Source organism: Orcinus orca, chromosome 1 (genome assembly GCF_937001465.1).
Source record: "Orcinus orca chromosome 1, mOrcOrc1.1, whole genome shotgun sequence".
NCBI lineage: Eukaryota > Metazoa > Chordata > Mammalia > Artiodactyla > Delphinidae > Orcinus > Orcinus orca.
In genome coordinates, this window is record NC_064559.1 from 198,086,894 (window position 1) to 198,111,523 (window position 24,630).

At 49.8% G+C, this 24,630-nt stretch overlaps 1 protein-coding gene across 8 annotated transcripts; it reads left to right on the forward strand.

Annotated features, from left to right (window-relative positions):
* The first annotated feature begins 101 nt into the window (after positions 1-101).
* Positions 102-24,630, forward strand: EMC1 (ER membrane protein complex subunit 1). 8 transcript variants are annotated; one of them, XR_007472740.1, is made up of 24 exons: positions 102-278; positions 3,023-3,147; positions 3,836-3,901; positions 4,140-4,233; positions 5,095-5,223; positions 6,196-6,322; positions 6,874-7,023; positions 7,321-7,488; positions 7,997-8,068; positions 8,430-8,492; positions 9,126-9,248; positions 9,943-10,039; positions 10,353-10,475; positions 12,156-12,355; positions 12,504-12,653; positions 13,981-14,142; positions 14,481-14,600; positions 17,693-17,830; positions 19,689-19,862; positions 20,375-20,585; positions 21,492-21,576; positions 21,906-22,000; positions 22,926-23,055; positions 23,237-23,376. XR_007472740.1 is itself a non-coding variant. In XM_004272469.4 (23 exons), the coding sequence occupies exons 1-23, from the start codon at positions 175-177 to the stop codon at positions 23,414-23,416; spliced, it is 2,991 nt and encodes a 996-aa protein (XP_004272517.1). In that variant the 5' UTR covers positions 102-174; the 3' UTR covers positions 23,417-24,630. The 8 variants fall into 8 exon arrangements, 5 of the variants coding, with proteins under 5 accessions (XP_004272517.1, XP_049556596.1, XP_033289005.1 ...); XR_007472741.1 differs by having other exon boundaries at positions 22,926-23,014; XM_004272469.4 differs by lacking the exon at positions 21,906-22,000 and having other exon boundaries at positions 23,237-24,630.

Genomic DNA, 24,630 nt, shown 5'->3' on the forward strand with positions numbered 1-24,630 from the left:
GTGCGCTCTCCCTCGAGTCTCCAGAGCGACTTCCTGCGCGGGCGGGGGATCCCAGAGTCCTGGGCGCCCCACCGAGAGCTCCGCGTGCGGTTCCCAACTCTATGGTTCCGCGGAGGCGGAGCCTGAGGCCCGGTGCATGCCGGGCCGGCGGCGGGCCGAGCCCGGGCTCCCATCATGGCGGCGGTGGCGGCGGCGGTGGTTTCCGGAATATGGCTCTGGGCTGCCCTGCTCATTCCTGCGGCCGCGGTCTACGAAGACCAAGTGGGCAAGTTTGATTGGTGCGTACGTGGGGGACCTATTCGGGAAATATTTTCCCAGTACTTGTCTTCTGTCTAAAAGGATGGGGGGTGGTTACCATGCAGCACGGCCGGCTGCATAACGTGCGGGGCCCAGGGGAAAATGAAATGTGAGACCCCTTGTTCAAAAGTTAAGAGTTTTAAGGTGGCGACAGCAGAGCATTAAACCGAGAGTTGGAGGCCCTTCTGAGCCAGTCCCTGTGCGGCTGTACAGGTCGCAAGCCCGTGAAGCGGGCTCTGCCAATCCGGGCATGCCTGACGTTCTGGTCAGAGGTCACTCTTCTCCTCCATCAGGCCCCATTTCTGTGACCGTCAGGTTTCTTATCTACTGGGTGTCAGACGTCAACAGCCCTCAGTGAACGCCGTCTTTCCCCACCCCTCTAGCCCAACCCTTACGTGGGCTCAGAACAGGACCACCCAAGACTCACATCAGCCTTGAGGTGCCCTCGCTCACTGGCTCACTCACTCACTCTTCTTTCATTCACTCACTTTCATTCATTCACTTACTCTTCATTCAGTCTCTCATTCAATCACTCATTCACACATTCAGTCGCTCATTCATTCATTCACTCATTCATTCAGTCACCCACCCCTTCCTTAAGGCCATGGAGTTGGCTCACTTTTGCTTGAATGTCAGTTTGCCACTTAAGCATTGTGCGGTCTTGGGAAAATGACTTAACCACTCTGTGCCTTGGTTTCTTTATCTGTAAAATGGGTTTACTAGTAGTCCGTTACCTCTTTCAGTAGTTGTAAGGATGAATAAAACAATTCTTTTAAATTACTCAACACAGTGCCTGGCTCACTGAGTACAATCAGTTTGTTACCAATAATTACTATTGAGGGAACACTTTATCCTTCCGAGCCCAGCTCCTCGGTGAAGTCTTTTCTGTATCAGACAAATTAATTCGCGTGTTTGTTGAGTGCCTGTTGTGGGTCAACAATCATTCTAGGTGCTATGGACACAGAGATGGAAAGGAGCTCAGTCTAGGGGGGCAGATATATAAGTTATGTGATATAAGACAGTGTGACAAATGCAACATGAGTCACATTTTTAATGATGTGGGCAGATGCTCACAATATAATATGTACAGCTGACTCTTGAACAACGCAGGGGCTGAGGGTGCTGACCTTCCCTGCGGTCAAAAATTGAGCATAACCTATGGTAAGCTCTCTGTATCTGCAGTTCCACATCCGCAGATTCAACCAACTGCAGACCATGTAGTTCTGTAGTATTTACTGTAGAAAACAACCAGTGTAGGGCTTCCCTGGTGGCGCAGTGGTTGGGAGTCCGCCTGCCGATGCAGGGGACGCGGGTTCGTGCCCCGGTCCGGGAGGATCCCGCATGCCGCGGAGCGGCCTGTGAGCCATGGCCGCTGAGCCTGCGCGTCCGGAGCCTGTGCTCCGCAACGGGAGAGGCCACAACAGTGAGAGGCCCGCGTACCGCAAAAAAACAAACAAACAAACAGTGTATAAGTGGACTTGCGCAGTTCAAACCTGTGTTATACAAGGGTTAACTGTATATATTACATATGTACAGCATGTGATTCCAATTTAGCAGAATCCTAGGTATATGCAATTTATAAATTGAAAAGTAAACAGAAGGAAATACACCAAAATGTTGAAAAGTTTATGGTTGAAGAAAAAAAGTTCATGGATGGTGGTATTTTAGGCATTTTTGTTTTCTTTTTTATACTTTTATGTTTTCTACAAGAAGCAGGCATTACTTTTATAGTCCAGATAAAAGATAACAGCATTTTAAAAAAAAGCATGGGGTTTAGACTAAGAAGTTCTTAATTTTGCATTCTAGTTCTGATAGTAATTTGTTGACCTCAACGGACTTTGGTTTACTCACCTGTAAAATGAGAGTGATAATATTTGTCCTATGTACTTCGTAAAGTGTTTAGTGACTACAGTGAGATTAAAGTATGTGGAAATACAGATAGAAACTGTCAATTGTCATGTAAACCTGTCTCTCTATACTAGTGTAGTTTCTTCTTTTTTAAAAAAAATTAGACCAAACAACATAACAAGGGAAATTCAGTGTAAATGTCAGGTGTTTAATTTGCTAGAGGTTGTAATTCATGAACAGCAATATGCAACACACCTCCTCTGTACTTGGTAGTATGCCTCAGGAAGCTAAGTACTTTCACTTTATGCTTAGATAAGAGTGTTGCAAGTGATGGGGTATGTTCCAAGCAAAGTATGAGTAATGAGTCAGATGGATCCTGAACATAGCGTGGGCTAGAACAGGCTGCAGAGAACAAAGGCCTGACCCTGATCTATCAAGTTTTGTAAGCATATTTGCATAATTTTTCTCCAAAGGTCAATGAAAATAGAAGGAAAAGTTGGATTGTATGGTCTTCTCTCATGTGTAATGTGAGTGTCTAGTCTCACTATTAATGGGTACAGAGAGGACTGCAGTTTTGTTCTAGGGGGATTTAGGCCAGGTGCTCTTTTGGGTGTTCCTTATCTTGAGATAAACAAGTGCTTGCATTTAGAAGGAAGACTGTCGTATTTCTCATCGATTAGGGTGCATTCTCTCTTCTTCTTCCCATTGCCTAGAAATCTTGCTTTTGGTCAGATCTCTTTGTTAACAAACATTTCTCATGCAACCTGAGATAGTTATGATGGTGATACCCTCATGTATTTGTGCAGTTGTCTTTTTCCAGAGCGTTTTGTGCAGTGATGGTTTTGGCCCCTTCCATTTCCCTGTACTCTTCCTTTAGGAGACAGCAGTATGTCGGGAAACTCAAGTTTGCCTCCTTGGAATTTTCCCCTGGATCCAAGAAGTTGGTTGTGGCCACAGAGAAGAATGTGATTGCAGCACTGAATTCTCGAACTGGGGAGATCTGTGAGTGAACTGTGTAGAGGGGTAGCTGGGGATGGCATGGCTGTCTGTAGTGGATCCAGGATGCCCTGTGGCTTGTGAAGGCCACGTGGCTGATTCCCCACTTGGGGACAAGTTGGCCAAAGGTTGCATCTCTTATTGGATCCTGATCATTTTATTTTGTTCTTTTTGTTTTTTTGGTCTTGTCAGTTTTGAATATTTAATGTATTCCTATAACTGGCCTTTGAGTTTATTTCCTCAGCCCAAGTCCTGACTGTTCTTAAATAAGATATTGCTGCAAAAAACACATTATTCTATGTCGCACTAAAGCTTTGGATGTGCCCCTCCCCCCCAATTATTTATATTGCTTTTATGGATGTTTGTTGGCATTAAAATCATGGAAACGTAATTTACAGTCACTACTTTTCTTGTGAGTCGTATGGATTTTGTGAATTTTGTCATTGTCCGTTTATATGTTTGATGGGGTGCTGGTGGGGATGGGAAGTGCGGAGACCTCGCATTGGGACAATAGTCGCTCCCCTCATTAACCAGTGAGTGGGAGTGGGTCATTGCCAGTTAGCTGTAATCCTTCCCTCCCTTGAAGTAAAATTGGGCACTTCTGTGCAAACGAAGGCCTCTTCGGTCCTCTCTTGCCTCGCTTCTTGGATGCCTTGCTGTGGTTCATAGTAACGTCGACTCTCCTGTCTCTCAGTGTGGCGCCATGTTGACAAGGGCACAGCGGAAGGGGCAGTGGATGCCATGCTGCTCTGTGGGCAGGGTAGGTAGAGTCCTGCTTTGTCCCTATGATGGCGTCGGCTCCCTCTCCTCTTTGCTTGGTTCCTTCCTTTGTTCAGGGTCTGGTAGCAAATAGAGTAGGGGTGTTCCCAACAGGAAAGGACAGGCCGTTTCTGTTTGCACTTATACATTAGAGGTGAGGCCACTGCTCACAGACCCTAGGAGGCTACAGACAGAGCATCAATTTGGGAGATGATCTCACGTGGTTTTTTCTCTTCCAGATGCAATCACTGTGTCCAATGGAGGCCGGATCATGCGCTCCTGGGAGACTAACATCGGGGGCCTGAACTGGGAGATTACCTTAGACAGTGGCAGGTAGAGGGGAAGAAGCTGAATTTCATCTTGGTTTGGTTAAAGGCTTTTCTGGAACACAGATCTGCATAGATGGCAACTCTGGGCCTTCTGGCTTTTTTCCCAGGGGAAGAAACCACTGAAGAGCCAGAGAGCATCAAACACCCAGTTTTTGATGTTCTTGAGGTTATGGGACACATGTGCTTACTCAGCCAGCATTTATTGAGCACCTGTCAGATGCAGAGCTCTGTGCTGGGTGCAGTGTTCATTCTCGTGTTGACTGCTTTTCCTAATCTTACCATGACACAAGAGCTTTGCAATGTTCTAGATATAAGGATGTGATATAACACATCTAGTGTTTTAATTTTATGTTGGAGAACAGTTGGAGCTATTGTTTCATCTTTGCTAAAGTTGTTTAAATTATAGGGTTTACTTGCATTAGCTTATACATCTTCTGGTAGTAATTCATTTGGTAAGTACTTGGGGAGCCCCCAGGCAGTGGGAACCCACTTGTGAATGTGAAATAGTTTCCATCATCAAGGAACCCATCACCAGTTGGGTGAGGCGGGCGCGCAGCCCACTAATGACAGAACTGTCTGATGGCTGCCGCGGGAGAGGGTAGACCTGGTTGCTGTGAGGTCCCAGGGGAAGGAGGGAACGACCCTTAGGAGATTCACAGGGGTTTCAGGGAAACAGTACAGCCAAGTGGCTGAAAGTACAGTCTCTCAAGTCAGCTAGTGGAGAGCAGAGCCAAGATTAGGATCCAGATGCATTTGACCACAAAACCTGTTTCATTACCTACCGAGCTATGGTGGTTGTGTTCCGGATTGTCCAGCCTGAGGCCCAGGAGGCTCTGGGCAGCGCTCACCCCGTCCCTGTGCTCAGTTTCCAGGCGCTTGGGCTGGTAGGCCTGCAGGAGTCGGTGAGGTACATTGCCGTCCTGAAGAAGACCACTCTCGCCCTCCATCACCTCTCCAGTGGGCACCTAAAGTGGGTGGAACATCTCCCGGAAAGGTAAGGCTGCCTTCTCCCCAGGTGACGGCTACCTCTTGCTCTCTACAAGCCCGCCTTTCTCCTTGGGGCTTGAAGCGTTTGCTTTGACTCAGGCTTACCTTAAGTTGGCATCCTGTGTAGCGTGTTGGGCTCACTAGCTCTAGGCCTGAATTCCAAGGCTGTGGCTGCCTCTGGAGTTTCCTTTGCAGTGAGGAGAAAACTCTCCATCTGGGCATGAGAGCCAGTCAAGCAAGGGGAGTGGCTCCTTCGCTCACTCACTTTGGCAGGGACCCAAAACTCAAATTCCTATGGGGGGGCTTCCCTGGTGGCACATTGGTTAAGAATGTGCCTGCCAATGCAGGGGACACTGGTTCGTGCCCTGCTCCGGGAAGATCCCACATGCCGCGGAGCAGCTAAGCCCGTGCGCCACAACTGCTGAGCCTGCGCTCTAGAGCCCATGAGCCACAACTACTGAAGCCCACGCGCCTAGAGCCCATGCTCTGCAAGAGAAGCCACCACAATGAGAAGCCTGTGCACCACAACAAAGAGTAACCCCCGCTCACCGCAGCTAGAGAAAGCCTAGCGCAGCAATGAAGACCCAATGCAGCCAAAAAAAAAAAAATTTACTATGGGGCCAGGTGTATAGCAATCATGAGCAAAGCAGGCCCTGTGGGGATTATGGGGAGCTGCAGTGTGCCTGGCCTACCTCGAGGGGGCAGCCTTACTCAACTGGTGCCCTGTAGGAACGTAAGTAGGCCTAGTGTTACTATGTCTCACCTTTTAAGAAAAAACTAGAAATCTTGTTCTTACATGTTAAATCTCAGGTCTAAATGTTGACAATGAATTCAAATTAAAAAATAAAAGCTGTGAGCCAAACAAAACCTATTTGGGACTGTTTGTGACATCCTGGTGGCCTGGTTTCGGAAGACCCCTGAGGATACCCCTGTCCTGTGGCTAAAGCTGTTTCTCCCTGCTTTTCCTTCCCTCTCCCAGTGACAGCATCCATTACCAGATGGTGTATTCCTACGGCTCTGGGGTCGTGTGGGCCCTCGGAGTTGTTCCCTTCAGCCATGTGAACATTGTCAAGTTTAACGTGGAAGACGGAGAGATTGTTCAGCAGGTCTGGTCTGGCTCGAGGAGCCTCGTGAATTGTGGAGGGGAATAGAGTCCTTCTTTGCCCTGGGGACCAGGGAACTCGGCTGGGCGGATGCAAAAGCCATTCATGGTCCCTGATTCTGGGCACTTGGAGGCTGCATTCTGCTCATCAAGCATTTATTTAAAGCCCTCACATTTGCACATGGTGCTATCCTGGGGTGGCTAAAAAAATCGTGTATATCTATTCATTGCCTGCAAGTATCTTATAAGATAATACTGTAGGGTAATAATAGGAAGCCATGTATGACAACTATAGCAGAGAAATGCTTATCTGAAATGTCAAGTATTAAAAAGGATCTGGTATATTTTTCAAATGACCAGAAAGCCAATCCTGATTGTGTCCAGCTTCGGAGCTCTTGGGAGGCTGGGTGGGATGGGGAGAACTCCTTCGGAACCCACCAGGAAGAACCTCCGAGCTTAGGCCCCCCAGTGGGATCCAGTGCTGACGTAGCTTGTGAGCTGAGAGGGAAATGTGAAAATCCCCATGAGCCTCCTGTTCTGATGTCTTTCCTGCAGGTCAGGGTGTCGACTCCCTGGCTGCAGAGTCTCACCAGAGCCTGCGGTGTGGTGGATGAGGCTGTCTTGGTATGCCCTGACCCGAGCTCACGGTCCCTCCAGACCTTGGCCCTGGAGACGGAGTGGGAGTTGAGGCAGATCCCGCTGCAGGTGAGAGGACGCGTCCCCTGGTGCGAGGCCTTGCTTTTGCTGCTTAGAAGAGCCTTTCTCCCAGTGTCACTGCTCACTTCCTGAGGCTTGGCAGCCCTTGGGAGCTTAGGCCTCTGGCTGAACTGGTATGAGAGGAAATGGGCCACTCTCCTCTTTGGAGAACCTGAATGGGAGCTTCTGGAGCCACATGCCGTGGCCCCGTTACCCTCGCTGGCAAAGTGGGGCAGAGGCTACCAGCCTGGGATAATCAGTGACTTGTCTGCTCTGGCCCTTATCCTTTTTCTTCTTGTCTCCCAGTCTCTTGACCTAGAATTTGCAAGTGAATTCCAGCCCCGGGTCCTACCTACACAGCCCAACCCAGTGGATCCTACTCGGCCCCAGTTCTTCCTGCAGCTGTCTCCAAGCCACTATGCGCTGCTGCACTACCACCACGGCGTCCTGAGTCTGCTCAAGAACTTCCCACAGGTAACGGGAGGCAGCGTGGTTCGCTAGGATTTAGGGGGATCTAGCTGAGATATGGATGCTAGAAATCCCTGCCTTTGAATCTGGAGATACTTGCTCAAGCAAGAAGACATCTTTCCATGAGTGGTTTGAGAGGGGTTAGCCTTAGAGCAGAAGTGGAATTTTTTCTTTTTTTTTTTCTGAGAATTACAGAAGATTATTAGAGTAGAACTGGCACCTTCCTAAGTCCACAGGAGAGTGGGCACGTTAATCAGAGCTTCCCTATAGATACTAAGAGCAGCGTGGGATGCAGGATTCACCAGTGCCTGTGTTGGAGGTTGGCGAGAGGGCTGTGTTCAGCTGTGGCTTCAATGGGGCCTCCCCCTGCTCTCAAATGCCCAGGCCATTATGCTCCAAAGTTGGGAGCATTTTCAACTCCAAGGCCAAGGGTCCTTCCTGTGGAGGTGACTTAGAGAAGGCTGCTGGCTAGGACAGGCCCTATTTAGGAGTTGACACCTTGCTTTATCCCCAGACTGCCCTAGTGAGCTTTGCCACCACCGGGGAGAAGACGGTGGCTGCAGTCATGACCTGTCGGAATGAGGCGGTGAGTATTGGGGATAACAGCACGTGGGGTTTTCCTTCCTTATCTTTGCTAGGAGCCCTGAGAACCAAAAGTCTGGGCATATTCCCCTAGTCAGTTTGAACCCGGGGGCAGGAGGCTGTTGAGCAATAATATCTCACCTCATCTGTAGGGCTTTCTCTACACCTTCTTTGTCCCCAGGAATGGGACAACCTCATGTTCATCTGGGACTGTTCAGGGTTGTGTAGGCTTTGTGAGCAGAAATGGGAAATGGGATTTGCCTTTTTCCAAGGGCTGAGAAGACATAGAAGTGAAAGCTTCATTTTGGTGACGAGGAAGTGACCCTTTGGCTGAACTTTCTCCTTTTTCCTTCTCTTTTCCCTAGCAGAAGCCTAGCAGTTCTGAAGATGGGTCAACGGGGAGCTTTTCGGAGAAGTCTGGTCCACAGGTAGGGTGTGGCGTTGGGCAGAGACACAGGAGGCCCCCAGTGAAGCGGGGGGAGCAGCCAGGGCTGTGAGCAGGTCTCCTGAGTTCTCAGCCTCCAGTGGGCTTTGCTGAGTTCAGCAAATTAAACCATGTTTCTCTTGATCTTTTTTAGTTGGGAGATTAGAGAGTAGAATCCCTAGAATCTGTTCTTAACTACTTTCTCCTCTGGGCCTCCGTCTCTCCATGTCTTGTGGGGTCTGGCTGGTGGAGTTGAGTGGTAGTCTGAGCAGTTGCACTGAAGCAGAGTGTGGGACCCTGGCCAGAGTCTCCAGTTTCTGCTGTGGTTTCCATCTCCTAAGTGTGTCCCAAGGGGGTTGTGATTTCCCTGCCTACAGTCTTACTAACTCTTTGGGAAGTCTCTGCTACACTGTACTGGCTTCCTTCTGGAGCAAGTATGTATAGCGGTTACAATTTTTAAAATTTACTCAGACACCTTATTTCTGCCTTAGGACTTAGCTTTTCTATTTTATGTCCCTTTGCATATGTTTCCTCTTCTGGCCTGGGTCCTTCTCCAGGGTATTTGCTCCCCCCGCCCAGATTCTTGGACTTCCTTTGGGGGGATCCCCGTAGTTGACCCTTGCTGTCTGTACCCTAGGACTCGCTGGCTTGCTTCAACCAGACCTACACCATTAACCTCTACTTAATGGAGACAGGTCGGCGGCTGCTCGACACCACGATCACCTTTAGCCTGGAACAGAACGGCACTCGGCCCGAGCGCGTGAGTCGGGGCTTGTGGGCTTCTCAGCCTGGGGCTTTCTTTCGTTGGGGTTACTTCACAGCCATGGGTCCCAGAGTAGGATTCTCTGGACGTGGGCTCTAGCTCTACCTGAGCCACTGACTGTAAATAACAGTAAAAGCAGGTACCATGTAAGCCAAGTCGTCGGTGCGCCAGGCTCCGCGCTACGCTTTTTTACTTACACGCTGCTTGATTTAACCCTCTCAACAGCCATGTGGTTATTACCGCGCTCATTTTATAAGCGAGGAAACGGCCTCGTGAGATTCAGGACCCTATCCCGAGTCGCTGCCCGACATTGCCTCTGCGCACGTTCAGTGGTGTTCCTCAGCCTCTCTGGGCTGTGGCTTCTTCGCCTCTAAAACGGAAAGTCTAATCCGGGCCTCCTGCTCGCTTTGTGGGGTGTTATCGGTGCAAGATGAATGATGTGGCGGCCGAGAAGCGCTCAGGTTCCTTCATGGAGGGGCCTGAGCTAGCGCCTAGCACGGTTGCTGTGTCAGCCCCTAAGAATACGTGATATCTAATTGGAGTCCAGGTAAAAGCTGTATTGTTTGGACATCCAGCAATGCCGTGACCTAGACTTCGGACAACTCCTCATGCTTTGAATCTTGGGGTCTGGTGCTCTGAGAGGCATCTGGATTCTTGCTGACTACAGTGGACTTGACTGTTTGGTTTATAGATGTACATCCAGGTCTTCCTGAAGAAGGACGACTCCGTGGGCTACCGGGCCTTGGTACAGACGGAGGATCACCTGCTACTTTTCCTGCAGCAGCTGGGTGAGTGGACCTCATCAACCCATTTTTTTTTAGGCCTGCCCATGAGTTCCATTCAGACTCTTTATTTGGGGCTGTGGACAGGCTTCTGAGAGAGATTCAAGTGGAGTGTATCCTGAATATTTTTTTCCAGAGCCATATGTCACCTGCCTTTGAAAAATTCCTTAGCATTCTTGGGAGACAGAACTTCCCTCACTTGACCTCCTGCCATTTCTCTTTTTGGCACAAGAGGTGTGGTGGTCCCTGAGTCACCGAGAAGAGTCCCTTTGGGGGACGAGGGAGGTGGGCCTGACTTTTGTAACCTTGGTTTCTGCAGCAGGGAGGGTGGTGTTGTGGAGCCGCGAGGAGTCCCTGGCAGAGGTGGTGTGCCTGCAGATGGTGGACCTCCCCCTGACAGGGGCGCAGGCCGAGCTGGAAGGGGAATTTGGCAAGAAGGCAGGTATGAACTGAGGGGGCTGGGAGGCAGAGCTGCCGGTGCGGGTGCTCTGGGACTGGGCTTGGTAGTTGCACCACAGGAGAGGCTGTCTCACGTGTCCCTGGCTTCCTGGATGCACCTGTTCTGCCAGTCTGTTCCGAACTAGCTCTGTGACCAGTTTCTGGTGTGTTTGTGGCCCTATGGTTTATGTAACCATTCTTCTATCTGAAAGGAGTGACCTGTGACTCCCTCTAGGGAAAGATCCTGATGAAAAAGAATCTTAGCTTAGTGTAGTAATAGCTACCCTTGTTTGGGTACCTAAGATCTGCCAGGCACCATGTCTGGCACTATATACCCATTGTCCCCAAAGCAACAGTTACACCTTTCCAGAGAGCATGACCGGGCTGGTCAGTTACTGTGCTAATAGGCCAGTGCCCTCTGAGACCAGCCATGGTCCCAGCACCCAGGATGAACTCGGTTCACTCTCCTCTGATTGGGTCCTGTCCCCTCCTCCCTCCATCCGTTCGTCTAGCTAGCCAGGTGATGTTTACTGAGGGCCTGCTCTGGGCCAGGCACCCTGCTAGGCACTGCAGATTTTCTTAAACCGAGGATTAATTTGACTTTACTATTTATTTCCGCTGCCTGGATCCAGCCATTCAAGGTAAAACCTGCTTCCTGCTGCCTTTTTGCTCATTGCCTGCCCACATGGCTAGCTTTTGGTTAATTATTTGTTTTCCCTGACTTGCATGAATGAGGTATATACCATGTGTGTGTGGACTGCTATGCCTGTGACTCGTCCTGTTTGCCTCTCACTTCCCTTCTTGAGCTGAGGTTAATGGAAAAGCGGATAAGCAAAGACACCGCTCCTTTTCAGTGAGCACTTAGCCTGTACCCCACCCCTTGGGAAATCCTGTGTGTACATCATGTGGTCTAATCTTGGCAACAGCCCTGTGGATTACTTGCCATTTTACAGATGAGGAGCCAGAGGCTAAAAGGTTAAGTACATTTCTCCAGGTCATCCAGGTGGTAAGAAGTGGAGCTGGGATTTTTAATCCAGGTCTGCCAGACTCCAGGGGCCATGCTTTTTACCATGCTACCTTGCTCTGGGGACCAGTCTAGTCTCTGGAGGAGACTTGAGGGTGGTAGCCCCATGGATGGAGGAAGGGGTGGAGTGAAGGAGAGCCCTGGGAATGGGTTGAAAATAGGTTAGATGGGTGCAGACTAAACCGTTGACAGCATAGGCCTAAAGCAGCGAGAAATGGAAGTGCCTGTCCGTGACACAACACACCCCTGCACCCTGGTACCCCCGCACCCCGCCCTCTTCCGGCTTTGTCATGGCGCCCGGAAGTCTCCCTCTGGCCGTTCTAGATGTGGGGTTGTGGTGGAGTCATTCACAGCATGGCTGCATCCTGCATGGCTGATCCCTGCCCTCTTAGTCTCCTATTCCAAGATTTCAGGCAGTTGAAGTGCTGAGAGCCAGGTGAGTAGGTTTTTGGAGTTCCTGCACGGCTGTGTCTAAGTGTGAGACTGTTGGCGTCAGCCACAGGACTGCCCCTTGGGCTTGTGGCCTGGGGTGTGGATGACTCGAGTGCTCCACAAGAGAGGGAGAGAGCCCTCCTTAGGAAGAGGAGGTGCCCCCTCGCTGGAAACACCTGGTCTGATGGGGAGTGAGCCTCAGCTGCGTTACCTTTTCCTTGACACCAGACGGCTTATTGGGCATGTTCCTGAAACGCCTCTCGTCCCAGCTCATCCTGCTACAGGCATGGACCTCCCACCTCTGGAAAATGTTTTACGATGCTCGGAAGCCCCGGAGTCAGATTAAGAATGAGATCAACATTGACACCCTGGCCAGGGATGAATTCAACCTGCAGAAGATGATGGTGATGGTGACGGCCTCAGGCAAGGTGAGAGGGGCTTAAGCCAAACTTCCTGAGGTTCTGGGAGTGGGGAACAAAAGCCTTTGGAAGGGGATCGCGCCGGTTCTAGTTTTCAAGGATAGAACTAGTTTTGGGGTTTGCCTTTCCGGTAGTGAGCCAGGTATTTATTTTGCAGCTTTTTGGCATTGAGAGCAGCTCTGGCACCATCCTGTGGAAACAGTATCTCCCCAGCGTCAAGCCAGACTCCTCCTTTAAACTGATGGTCCAGAGGACTACTGCCCATTTCCCCCACCCCCCCCAGTGCACCCTCCTGGTGAAGGACAAGGTGAGGCCGCTACCTCTCATCTGAGCCAACGTGGGTGTGGCTTTTGGTGTTTTGTAACTTAAGTTCCTCCTAGGCCTTTGGAATTCTCTGAGAGTTAAAGGCAGGGAGTCAGGGCTTAGAGCTCTGTTTCTTCCAGTTTTTTGCCTGAGTGGAGGACCGTCCGGGGCCCATGTGGAAGTGACTGTAGGGTAGGTGTGACATCACCAGGTCCCTAGTAAGCCAGCTCCACTTCTTCCCAGGCACGGGCGGCTGTCGGTACCTGAATGGCTGTTTGCTCTTCTCCAGGTGTTGGAGGGCAAGACACAAAACTGTTTATGTCTCTGACTCCCGGGAGCAGATGGCTTTTTGTAGATTCATTCTGCCATCATCAGAAAGGGGACTTGGGGGGAGGGTAGGATGAATTGGGAGACTGGGACTGACATATATACACTATTGATACTATGTATAAAATAGATAACTAATGAGAACCTACTGTACAGCACGGGGAACTCTGCTCAGTGCTCTGTGGTGACCTAAATGGGAAGGAATCCAAAAAAGGGGATATATGTATACGTATAGCCGACTCACTTTGCCGTACAGTAGAAACTAACACAACATTGTAAAGCAACTATACTCCAATAAAAATTAAAAAAAAAAAAAGAGAGGGGACTTGGTAGATAGTCTCTGGAATGGCTGCCATGGGGCTGCTGAGTTGGTCCTTGACTTTTTTGTTTATTCCTCAGTATGACCCGTTCTTGCTTAGCTTTGGGGCTAGAGGCAGTTAAACTTTTTTTTTTTTTTTTAATTAATTTTTTTGGTTGTATTGGGTCTTCGTTGCTGCACACGGGCTTTCTCCAGTTGCAGCGAGCGGGGGCTACTCTTCGTTGTGGTGCGCGGGCTTCTCACTGCAGTGGCTTCTCTTGTCACAGGGCACAGGCTCTAGGCACACAGGCTTCAGTAGTTATGACACACGGGCTCTAGAGCACAGGCTCAGTAGTGTGGCACACGGGCTTTGTTGCTCCGTGGCGTGTGGAATCTTCCCAGACCAGGGCTCGAACTCGTGTCCCCTGCATCGGCAGGCTGATTCTTTTTTTTTTTTTTTTCTTTTCTGGCTGATTCTTAACCACTGCGCCACCAGGGAAGTCCCAGAGGCTGTTAAACTTTTACCCTTTTGACACATCAGCCTTCAGACACTTTCACCTTTAGCCAAGACTTTATTTTCCACAAGGAGGGCAAAGACTAGGGAATCTGCCATAGCTGAGCTCAAGTCCCAGCGTTCCAGGTTTACCCCTAGGATTTGCATTCTTTTCATGTTGCTGGAGGCTGACCGTTCGCTTGCCTATTTTAGGAGACAGGAATGAGTTCGCTCTATGTCTTCAATCCCATTTTTGGGAAGTGGAGTCAGGTGGCCCCCCCAGTGCTGAAGCGCCCCATCTTGCAATCTTTGCTCCTCCCCATCATGGATCAAGACTATGCCAAGGTGCTGCTGTTGATAGATGATGAGTACAAGGTATGCCGTCTGCAGACTGGCTGCAGAACTGCCCAGCCAATCAGTGTGGGAGCGGGGTGCTCAGACAGCGGCTCGAGGGCCCCCGATGGGAGCTGTCTGCCATCAGCACTCATTTGGGCTTGAAGGGTGTCTCTAAGCGACTCGATTGCTCTTTCTGCACTTGTGAAAGCTCGGACTCTTAACTCAATTTAAGCCCTGATTGAGTTTAATAGACTTTAATTCTTTAAAGATTTGCTGTTTTTTTTCTTAAGGCCCTCTTTGACAGGAAACAGTAATGAGTCTGGAGAAACTGTGCTTAGAGATTCCTTTTCCCTTAACTCTTTTCTGGGGTTTTCAAGGTCACAGCTTTCCCAGCCACTCGGAATGTCCTGCGACAGCTCCATGAGCTCGCCCCTTCCATCTTCTTCTATTTGGTGGACGCGGAACAGGGACGGCTGTGTGGCTATCGACTTCGAAAGGTAGGAGGGGGCATCCTGGCACGCCCCTTTGTGGGAGGGGTGTAGGTGTTTCCTCGTTATTTGGCTAAGGAGTGAATTATGCTATTCATTGTGTTGTAAACTTAGAGAGCATAATCCTGATGTCAGAGGCAGTCATTTTCATCTATTCCATGGCAGGCGCGGTTCTAGCTGCCGTGGAAGGAGCAGTGCACAACAGTCTCTGCCCCTGTGGAGCTTTCATTCCTCATTCCTCTTCTGTAGCAGGGAGAAGGGGCGTTTTCTCCATTCCTAGAAAGGCGGGAGGTAGGAATGGTGATTGAACAATAGTACTTTGTATATGAAGATGGTGTTATTGATCCACTCTTTTTTTTTTCTTTCATTTTTCTTTTTTTAAATTTTTGGCTGTGTTGGGTCTTCGTTGCTACGCGCGGGCTTTCCCAAGTTGAGGTGAGCGGCGGCTACTCTTTGTTGCGGCGCGCGGACTTCTCACTGTGGTGGCTTCCCTTGTTGCAGAGCACAGGCTCTAGGTGGCGTGGGCTTCAGTAGTTGTGGCATGTGGGCTCAGTAGTTGTGGCACGTGGGCTCTAGAGCGCAGGCTCAGTAGTTGTGGCGCACGGGCTTAGTTGCTCCATGGCATGTGGGATCTTCCCGGACCAGGGCTTGAACCCGTGTCCCCTGCATTGGCAGGCGGATTCTTAACCACTGCACCACCAGGGAAGTCCCTATTGATCCACTCTTGATTGAATGAGCGCTTTGAATTTTATTTCTAGAAATGGGATCGACTTACTCCGATCCTGACACACGAGTCCAGTGCTTGCAAATAGTGTTTCACACTGGCTCTGAAGTCCAGCTCTGAGCTTCACAAGGGCTGGCCTTGGCTCCGATAGCAGGGCTGTGTAGAGGGGTAATTTGTGGCGTACTCCCCAGAGGGCCCTCCCATCCTGTCTGTAAGGCCTTTGGAGGGACACCACAGCACAGAGGTTAAGAGCTTGGACCTGGCTGCTTGCGCGGGAAACCGTTTTATTTATCACTTACTCATTTTGTGTCCTTGGGTAGATGCCTTCTCTCTGATCCTGTTTTCTCGTCTGTAAAACAAAATGGTAATAGTACTATATCAGAGGGTTGTTGTGAGGAGTTGGAGAGTTAATACGTGTAAGTCACGTAAAGCAGTGCCTGCTGCACAGTAAATGCCGTCCAAGTTTTACCTGCTGCTGCTTAAAAAATGCAGTGTTCTTTCCTGACATTCTGTAACGGCTAATCTTTAGCGTAAATAGCATAGTCTGTCCAGAAAACGTGCTCTTTACACTGTGGGTGAAAAAATACCATCCTTCTGAGTTGATGAAAAGGGGACCTTGAAAGAGACAGTTCTTTGTGGATAGAAGGACATGACCTGGAGTGTGGGTGTCATCGTAAAATGGTGGGGGGACGGCAAAGGAGGTGGAGCTCACATGGGAAATCAGCCATGTGAGGGGTGGTCTTCCAGTCTCTGACCTGCAGTGGACTCACCGGTGACCTTGTTCTCTGGGAAGGTTTTAGTGAATTCTAATGTTTTCACAGGTGTCCTTGGTAATGGAGCCTTATATGTTCTCAATAAAAATTTGTATTATTTCAAAAATATTTAAATTTCAAAAAAATTTTACATATGAATACATTCTCATAGTATAAGATTAAACTGATACAGAGGTACAGGAGCAAGATGTGAATGGGCCCTTTCAGACCCATTGCCAGCTGCCTCCCTGGATGGAATGCCTTTCAGTGGTCTGCACGCCTTCCCCTGTCCTGTCTCTTGCCTCTGTGTCTATAGTGCTGGATAAACAGCTTCCAGACCACACAGACATGCGCTTTGTATTCTTTCTTACCTGAAATGGAATTGACCTATATTTAACTAATAGGAAATCTGCTCTTTTCACTTTATGTGTCTTCTACCTCATTATATTGTTAAATCCATATCTTATTAAAATATAATACTGAGAAAAGCACAAAATCCCGAGGTTACTACTCAGTGGCCCTTCACAAAAGGAACACACTTGTGTACACGGCAGTCACATCAGGAAGCAGTTTAGCACCAGCGCCTTGGGAAGCCCTTGTGCCCCTTTCCGGTCACTACTCGCCCCCTCACCCCCCAGGGCTCTGTGTAATTCCACAGTGTGGATGTATGATAATGCATTTAACCACACAGTTTTATTGGTTTCTTTTGACTGTAAAGAACGTTTCCTGTAATATTTTGAGGTCCCCGCCAGCTTAGTAATTCACTTCTGGCTCAGTGTACAGGGAACTTAGATTTTAGTAATAAGTGGTAACTTTTCTTTGCATTATTCTTACTCAGATAAACAATGGGATACTATTAAATATTCCTCTCCTTTCTCACTGGCTTTAGTATCTTTCCGTTTTTTGACAAGAAGTAGGGTTTATTGGTGACGTGAGTGAGGAGGGGCAGCTCCAGGGCTCCCGTGAGTGCGGGGCCCGCCATGTGTACAGGGCCCGCCATGCGTACAGGGCGCTACAGATTAGTGGTGTATTTGACCGCACAGTCATCCGGGAGGAGCTGCTTTTCAGCCACCAAGTCTTCGAATTCATCTCTATTACACTTAGTAAAGACACGCTTCTTGGAGATGTGGATCTTCTGGCAGCCACGGAACTTGAACTTGGCTCCATGTTGGGCCTCAGTCACATGCTCCTTGTTCTGCAGCTTGGTGCAGATGGATATGATGACTTGGCCGGCCACTGGGCCCTGGGGCTTTCCAAAGGCACCTCGCAGGGCTGTCTGGAGCCTAGACTGGGGACAGCATGAGGTCAGACATGAATGTCCACTGGAGAGGACCATCTCCCAGGTCGCCTCGGGCAGCCCAGACAAGCATCTGGTGCCTCCACTGCCCAGGAGGCTGCTCTTCGCAGCCGAAGCACACTGGGCTTTACTAGTTTTCTTACTTGAACTGAGAGTTCCAAACTTCTTCCCAAACTAGATCCGTATTGCTGCTTCTCTGGGAGCCCTGATCCCTGTTCCCTCCCGCACAGAGGCCCCAGCTGAACTGCAGGACGTGTCTAGCCACAGCTCTCGCGGGTCTAAGGGTACCTTCCTGATGACCAGTGCTGGCTCTTTTGCCCCACCCCAGGATCTCACCACTGAGCTGAGCTGGGAGCTAACCATTCCCCCGGAGGTGCAGCGCATCGTCCAGGTGAAGGGGAAGCGCAGCAGTGAGCACGTTCACTCGCAGGGCCGAGTGATGGGGGACCGAAGCGTGCTCTACAAGGTACGGCCAGCCATCTGGCGTAGCGCACTGAAGCACGGGGTGTGATTCTGGCTCTGGGATTTGGTGGCTGTGGGTCCTTGAGTGAGTCATTTAATCCCTTTGAGCCTTAATTTACTGTCTGTGAAATGGGCATGATATGCCCTTCTCCTGGGATTGTCGTGATGATCACATGAGGCACTCGTGCTTCGCATAGTGCCAGGCATGTATGGCCACTACCCAGTAGATGTTAGCTGTTATTTTTAGTGGTAGTGCAGATGGACCTTTCTGGGGTTAAACCTTAGTCGATCCATCAGAAACTCCATCTCTGTGATCCAACACTAGTTAGTGGTGAGGGCAGGGAGACGGAGAGGTGACTAGTCGGTTGCAGAGCTATCCTATGAGGGAATGTAATCACTGTGGTGACGAACATGAATTACAGCCTCTGGCAGAGGAGAGACTGAGTTGGAGGAGGAGGCGTAATAGAACAGGGCAATACGACCAAGGAACTCAACAGGGCAGCTGCTTCACTAAGCGTGAGGCAGAGCACAAGCCTCCAGTTGGACGGTCCAGGTTCAGACTTGCTGTTCATCGTGGGTAACTTGCTTAGGCTTCTTGAACTTCCCTTTTTTTTTAAATTTGGCCACGCCATGCAGCTTGCGGGATCTTAGTTCCCTGACCAGGGATTGAACCTGCGCCCTCGGCAGTGAAAGCGCGGAGTCTTAACCAGTGGACCACCAGGAAATTCCCAGGAGTAGGGCTTTTTGGATTCATATTTGTTGTGGAGATTTTTTGCCTGCTTTGCTGAGACTAGACTATAGAGGGCCGAGGAGAGGAGCAGGCAGGCAGGCTACTGTGATAATCCAGGTGAGGTGATGGTGGTTTCAGCTGGGTTGGTTGGAGGAGGTGAGATGGGATCAGATTCTGGATACTTTTGAAGGTAGAACCCATAGGATATGCTGATGGATGGGGTGTTGGTGTCTGTGTTAGAGAGAAAGGAGTGAAGGACGACTCAGAGGTCCCAGGTATAAGACACTGACACTCGGGAGGCCTTGTGGGGAGCAGGTTTTATCAGGGGTAGAACAGGAGTTCAGTTTGGGGCATGTCAAGTTTGAGATGAGACACCTAAGAAGTGATACTGAATGGTGGTCCGTTAATCAAGTCTGGAGTTCAGGGAGAGGTCTGGCTTGGATATGTAAACTCAGGCGATGCCAGCACCTGTAGATGGTGTGAAAGCCACGAGATTGGGTGAGATCACCATGAGAGTGAGTATAGACAGAAACGTCCAGAGACTGGGGAGTGGAGGAGGGACCCACAGAGGGGGCTGAGAACGAGTGGCCGAGACAGGCAGAAGGAAAACCAGGGCACGGTGTCCTGGATGCCAGGTAGAGAAGGTGTCTCAAGAAGGGAGTGATCACCTGTGTCACCTGGTACTAGTTGCTCAAGTCAGATGAGAACTGAGACCCAGCCATTGGTGTGGTGGTAGGAGGGCACTGGTGGAGAGTCATCGTGTTCCTGGACACATGTCCTTCCATCACCGAGTGGGTCGGCCCGGGTTGTATCTTGAGTTACCGTTGCTTGCCTGTGACTTGAGCAAGTTGCTTAACTACTTCAAGACATTTCATCTGTGAAACGTGGATAGTGACAGCTATTTGCAGGGTTGTTTACGGGATTCAATGAAATGATGGAGGCAAAGTCCCTGGCATGGCCCCCGGCCTCCAGCAGACACTGAATGAGTGCAGCGATGAGGCCCTCTAAACAGAAAGCTCTTCCCACCAGAAAACCCTCTTCCTCTGTCAGCCGGAGAGCTGTGGGCCTGCCTCCCCGCCGCTCAGGATACGCCGCTGTGGTCCTGAAGGAGCTTTCCTCTTCGTCTCCCCAGAGCCTGAACCCCAACCTGCTGGCCGTGGTGACAGAGAGCACAGATGTTCACCACGAGCGCACCTTCATCGGCACCTTCCTTGTGGACGGCGTCACCGGGCGCATCATCCACTCCTCCGTGCAGAGGAAGGCCAAGGGCCCCGTCCACATCGTGCACTCGGAGAACTGGGTGGTGGTAAGGCGTGGCGCGTGAACTCAGGGCACCCCCAGGGGCCTGACGTAGCGTAAGAGTATGTGGCTGGTCTCCCTGCAGCATAAATCCTTTCCTTGCCTATTGTTCCAGAAACCAGTTGCTACTTTGCGTTTTCATAGAATTCAAAACTCCTGGCTGGCAGCAGTACAACCTTGAACTAGTTACTTAAGCTTTCTGTGTTGTAATATATATAAAATAGGGGTAACAACAGTCACCTCTATTTGAGTTTAGAACAATGCCTGACGTGTAGTAAGCGCTCAGATGTTAACTATTATTCTTCTGACTTCTAAGAATCTTGAGAATTCCTTTGTCTTGTGGTGAACTTGGATAGTCTAGGTACAGCTACCCTGAAAGGTTAGTAAACTTGGTAGCTGGAAGGAAGCTAGGGTGCTGGTTGTTTCTTTCCTTCCTGGATGTGCCTTTGCATGTACATTCCCCTTTCCAGCTGAACCAGCAGCTGAGCCCCAAGCAGCCCCCTCCTCTTCTCTCCGCAGTACCAGTACTGGAACACCAAGGCCCGGCGCAACGAGTTCACTGCGCTGGAGCTCTATGAGGGCACCGAGCAGTACAACGCCACGGCCTTCAGCTCCCTGGACCGCCCGCAGCTGCCCCAGGTCCTCCAGCAGTCCTACATCTTCCCCTCCGCCATCAGCGCCATGGAGGCCACCATCACCGAGAGGGGCATCACCAGCCGACACCTGCTCAGTGAGTGACCGGGTCCCTTCAGGCAGCCGCACGGAAGGACGGGGCCGGGATCAGTGAGGAGGGCTAGGGAGAAAGTTCCCTAGTCTGGCTTTGCCGTCCATAAAAGAGCTGACACATCCCTCCTCGTCCTTGTTTCTGACGAACCACTTTCATGTCTCTGTTCTGTTTTCACCTCGTTTGGAAAGTTGAGCCCTGATACCATACCCAACAGGTAGCCTGTGCAGATGGACTGCAGAAACTGGCAAGGTGTAGGGTCTCATCTTCATGTAGTTCAAGTTCAGGACTCAACTAGACAGGTCTCTCTGTCTAGTTGATTTTACCAAAGACGTTTGAGACTCTCAGATTTGACAGGCACTTGGTATTACTATTTTACCCTCAAATATGAGGAAGACAGACTGCTTGGTAATTTCCCGAGTTTAATTCCCACCATTCCTGAAACCGCTGGGATCTCATGTTGCCCAGTCCTCCTGCTGCCCTCCCCCCACCCCCATCCCCCACCAGCGTCACTGCTTCAGCCAACCGTAGGCTCCTGTTTGGCTCACAGTGAGGAGACCTGCTTAGCTGGGGCCGGTATTGCTGGAGGAAAGGAGGAGGATGAAGAGATCCAAGTGGGCTTCCATGCTCTTCTCTGCCATCATTACCCAGTTCTTGAGTCTAGCTCTTTATTTTCTGATGTCTCAGGATGATATGTGAAGAAACTAGTATCTTCAAAAGTGGGAACCTTCATTCAGACCCAGGTGTATTGGATTATTGTTTTTGGCCATTTAAGGGAGCCTCAGTGACCCATTTTTTTGGTTTTAAACTCTATTTCAGTTTCTGTGATAAGGACATTTTTGTAAGTATCCCTAATTGGGGATCAGGTCAGTGTGAACACTCACTTCTGTTGACTTGTTTCTGTGTATGTAGTTGGGCTGCCTTCCGGAGCAATTCTTTCCCTTCCTAAGGCCTTGCTGGATCCCCGCCGGCCCGAGATCCCAACAGAACAGAGCAGGTGAGACCCTTGTGGGTAGTGCTGAAGGCTGTGACCTTAAGGAACTTAGCATCTTGATTACATTTGGTCCTTGGTCTGCTGTGCACTGTCCTGCTCCGCTGGGGATGTGGCAGTGAACACATCTGCCCTCATGGAGCTTGCATTCCGGTGGGGGCGACGAGGTGGATAATAAATAAGATAAACAAGTGAAATAATTCTGTATTAGGGTGCTTGTAAATAGCAAGGAGAAAAAAACTAAGAAGGGGTGGGGTCTAGGAAGGGTGTGGAGGGGTGCAACTTGAGAGGGTGGCCTGGGAAAGCCCCTCAGAAAAGGTGACTTTTGAGAAAAGACTTGAAGGAGGCGAGAAGCTGGCCTTGTGGATGTCGAAGGAGAATGTTCTAGGCAGAGGGAACAGCTGTCACAAGTGCCCTGAGATCATGCCTGGTAAGTTATAGGGAGGGCTGGAGGCCACTGTGGCTGGAGCAGCCAATGGTGGGGACACTGGGAAATGAGGTGAGGGTGGTGCTGGGGCCTGGGTCACATGGGAAGCCAATTGCTGTTGGTGTTAGTTTTCTTTTCTTTCTTTTTTTTCTTTTTTTTTTTTTTTTTTGGCTGCATTGGGTCTTTGTTGCTGTGCGTGAGCTTTCTCTAGTTGCGGCGAGTGGGGGTTACTCTTCATTACGGTGCGTGGGCTTCTCTTGTTGCGGAGCACAGGCTCTAAGCGCGCGGGCTCTAGAGCGCAGGCTTAGCAGTTGTGGCGCACGGGCTTAGTTGCTCCGCGGCATGTGGGATCTTCCCGGACCAGGGCTTGAACCCGTGTCCCCTGCATTGGCAGGCGGGTTCTTAACCACTGCGCCACCAGGGAAGTCCTAATTTTCATTTTTGTGTTTCCAGCCATCATCTCTGCATATTTTCTTGCCTCCATCCCGAACTCTCTTCCCTGAGGGGTGTGAGGAGCTGTGGGCAGGGTGAGGAGGCAGTAGATGTGTCTTTGCACGCAGCGAAGGGAGGACGGTTTGGAGCGGGCGGAGGTTAAAGCTGGTGGACTGAGGCACTCTGGAGTGAAGAGCAGGAACTGGCCTAGTGGCTTGATGTTTTGGTTTTAAAATGGCCCTTTCTTCCTCTAATGTGAAGTACTGGTCGTCTGTGGTTTCGTTTTTTTAGATTCAGAACAAGGTAGGAATCCAGATCTGTCTTACTCTCCATACAGCTTTCTTTGTTGCAGCCCTTCCTAACATTCCCTGATGCACATAGACCTTGGAAGAAGATATGTGGCTGATACGTGGCCTGGAAACCTCCCAGGGCTCAGGGCAGCCAGGAGATCCCCTTACAGCAGTTTTGAATGCCGGTCCTGGTTGATGTTTTGCAGAGAGGAGAACCTGATCCCGTATTCTCCAGACGTACAGATCCACGCAGAGCGGTTCATCAACTATAACCAGACAGTTTCTCGAATGCGAGGTATCTATACAGCTCCCTCGGGCCTGGAGTCCACTTGTTTGGTGAGTAGAGCCCCAGCCCAGCCTGTGCCACCTTGTCCACAGGCACCCTGTGCGACACCTGTTGTTTCTTTCACCCTTGGGAAAACAGCTGAGGAGTCTGTTTCCTTTGTGACCAGAGTTTGTGGTTGTGGCGGATCACTGGTGCCTTTCTTACGGATTTCTCATTCCCTCTGCCTTCCAGGTTGTGGCCTACGGTTTGGACATTTACCAAACTCGAGTCTACCCATCCAAACAGTTTGATGTCCTGAAGGACGACTATGACTATGTGCTAATCAGCAGCGTCCTCTTTGGTCTGGTCTTTGCCACTATGATCACTAAGAGACTGGCACAGGTGAAACTCCTGAATCGTGCCTGGCGGTAAAGACCTGAGACCCACTGCCGGAGAGCAGAGAGCCAAGGGGAGTGAGGGGCAGACAAGAAGCTGCAGCTGCAGTTTGACAGGTCAGAGGAGGATGTGTGTTGGACACTCATCTCAGTTAAGAGCTCTTTGGAAGAAGATGGGCTCTCGTGGAGATTCCTTTTGGGATACGTCTGATGCGGAGTCATTGGTGGTGGATGGAGGCTGAACTCACTCTCTGAGCCGAGATCTCAAAGCATCTTGCTGGACTTTCCCACAGAGTCCCAAGGCCATCGCCGTTTCCCTTCTGTGCCCATCCATGAATGTTGTGTTTTTTTTAAGACCTCCAACAGATTTTTCTCTTTTGTGAGGCCTGTTTAAATTGATGTTCGTTTGCCTTCTGTTTCCCGGGTGTATCTGGAAGGCCTTCTGATTGTTCCCCTGCTCCTTGCTTCAAAGTCGGAAGGGAACTCTTATTGACAACTCCACCTTATAGGTGCATTTGCTGTTTTACACTGGGGAGAAAGAAGAGCCATCCTTAGCTGAAGTTTGAGGACTGATGCAGCCTCTCATGGCTTCTCTCCAAAGTAACTTTGGGTCGAGGAGTCTATGTGTGTGTCGAAACTTGCCTCTCGTTTCATGCTCCCATTCATCAATGGGCCACCCAGTCTTAGATTCAGTTTATTGAAAGCCAGGTGCATAATACTGCCTTGGTTTGTTGGTCATCGTCATCCAAGCTTTTCGCCTCAGATATGTCAGAGCTGAGGCCTTTTCAATCTACTGAATTGTCTGAACCTTGAAGAGATTTCAAGGGAGGAAGGCAAATCTGCCTGTTTCACAGTCCCTCATAATCTCTCATTTCGCCCACAAGCTGGTCTAGTCATCTTAGAACCTAGATAGAGAAAGTTGTTCTTTTTTAAGAACCTCATTATTTTTAGTTATAAATTGTGTGGATTACTATACTTCTCTTAAAATGAGCAGATTTTAAATCTTATCTTTAAAAAAGGAAGAGAGAAAAGGGTAGGGGTAGGAAACTGGCATCTTGTGGGTAGCATTGTTGATTGGCTGGGCTGTTGTCTCTGCTACAAACTAAAGATGTCCTAAAAATTTTCCCTTGTTCATGGATTTGGGGAATGATGGCGTTTTTCTTTACTGTGAAGAATGAAATGTACAGAGAGCCCTGTTGGGAGAGAGATGCGTTTGTTTAAGTGTTTGAATAAAGTGAATGACGAACGACA

Bases quoted from the DNA above. Each gene is read 5' to 3' on its own strand.
- EMC1 (XM_004272469.4), top strand. From the start codon at position 175: ATGGCGGCGGTGGCGGCGGCGGTGGTTTCCGGAATATGGCTCTGGGCT. The intron at 10,040-10,352 runs GTGAGTGGACCT...TGGTTTCTGCAG, and splicing joins ACTTTTCCTGCAGCAGCTGG to CAGGGAGGGTGGTGTTGTGG. The intron at 10,476-12,155 runs GTATGAACTGAG...CCTTGACACCAG, and splicing joins GGAATTTGGCAAGAAGGCAG to ACGGCTTATTGGGCATGTTC.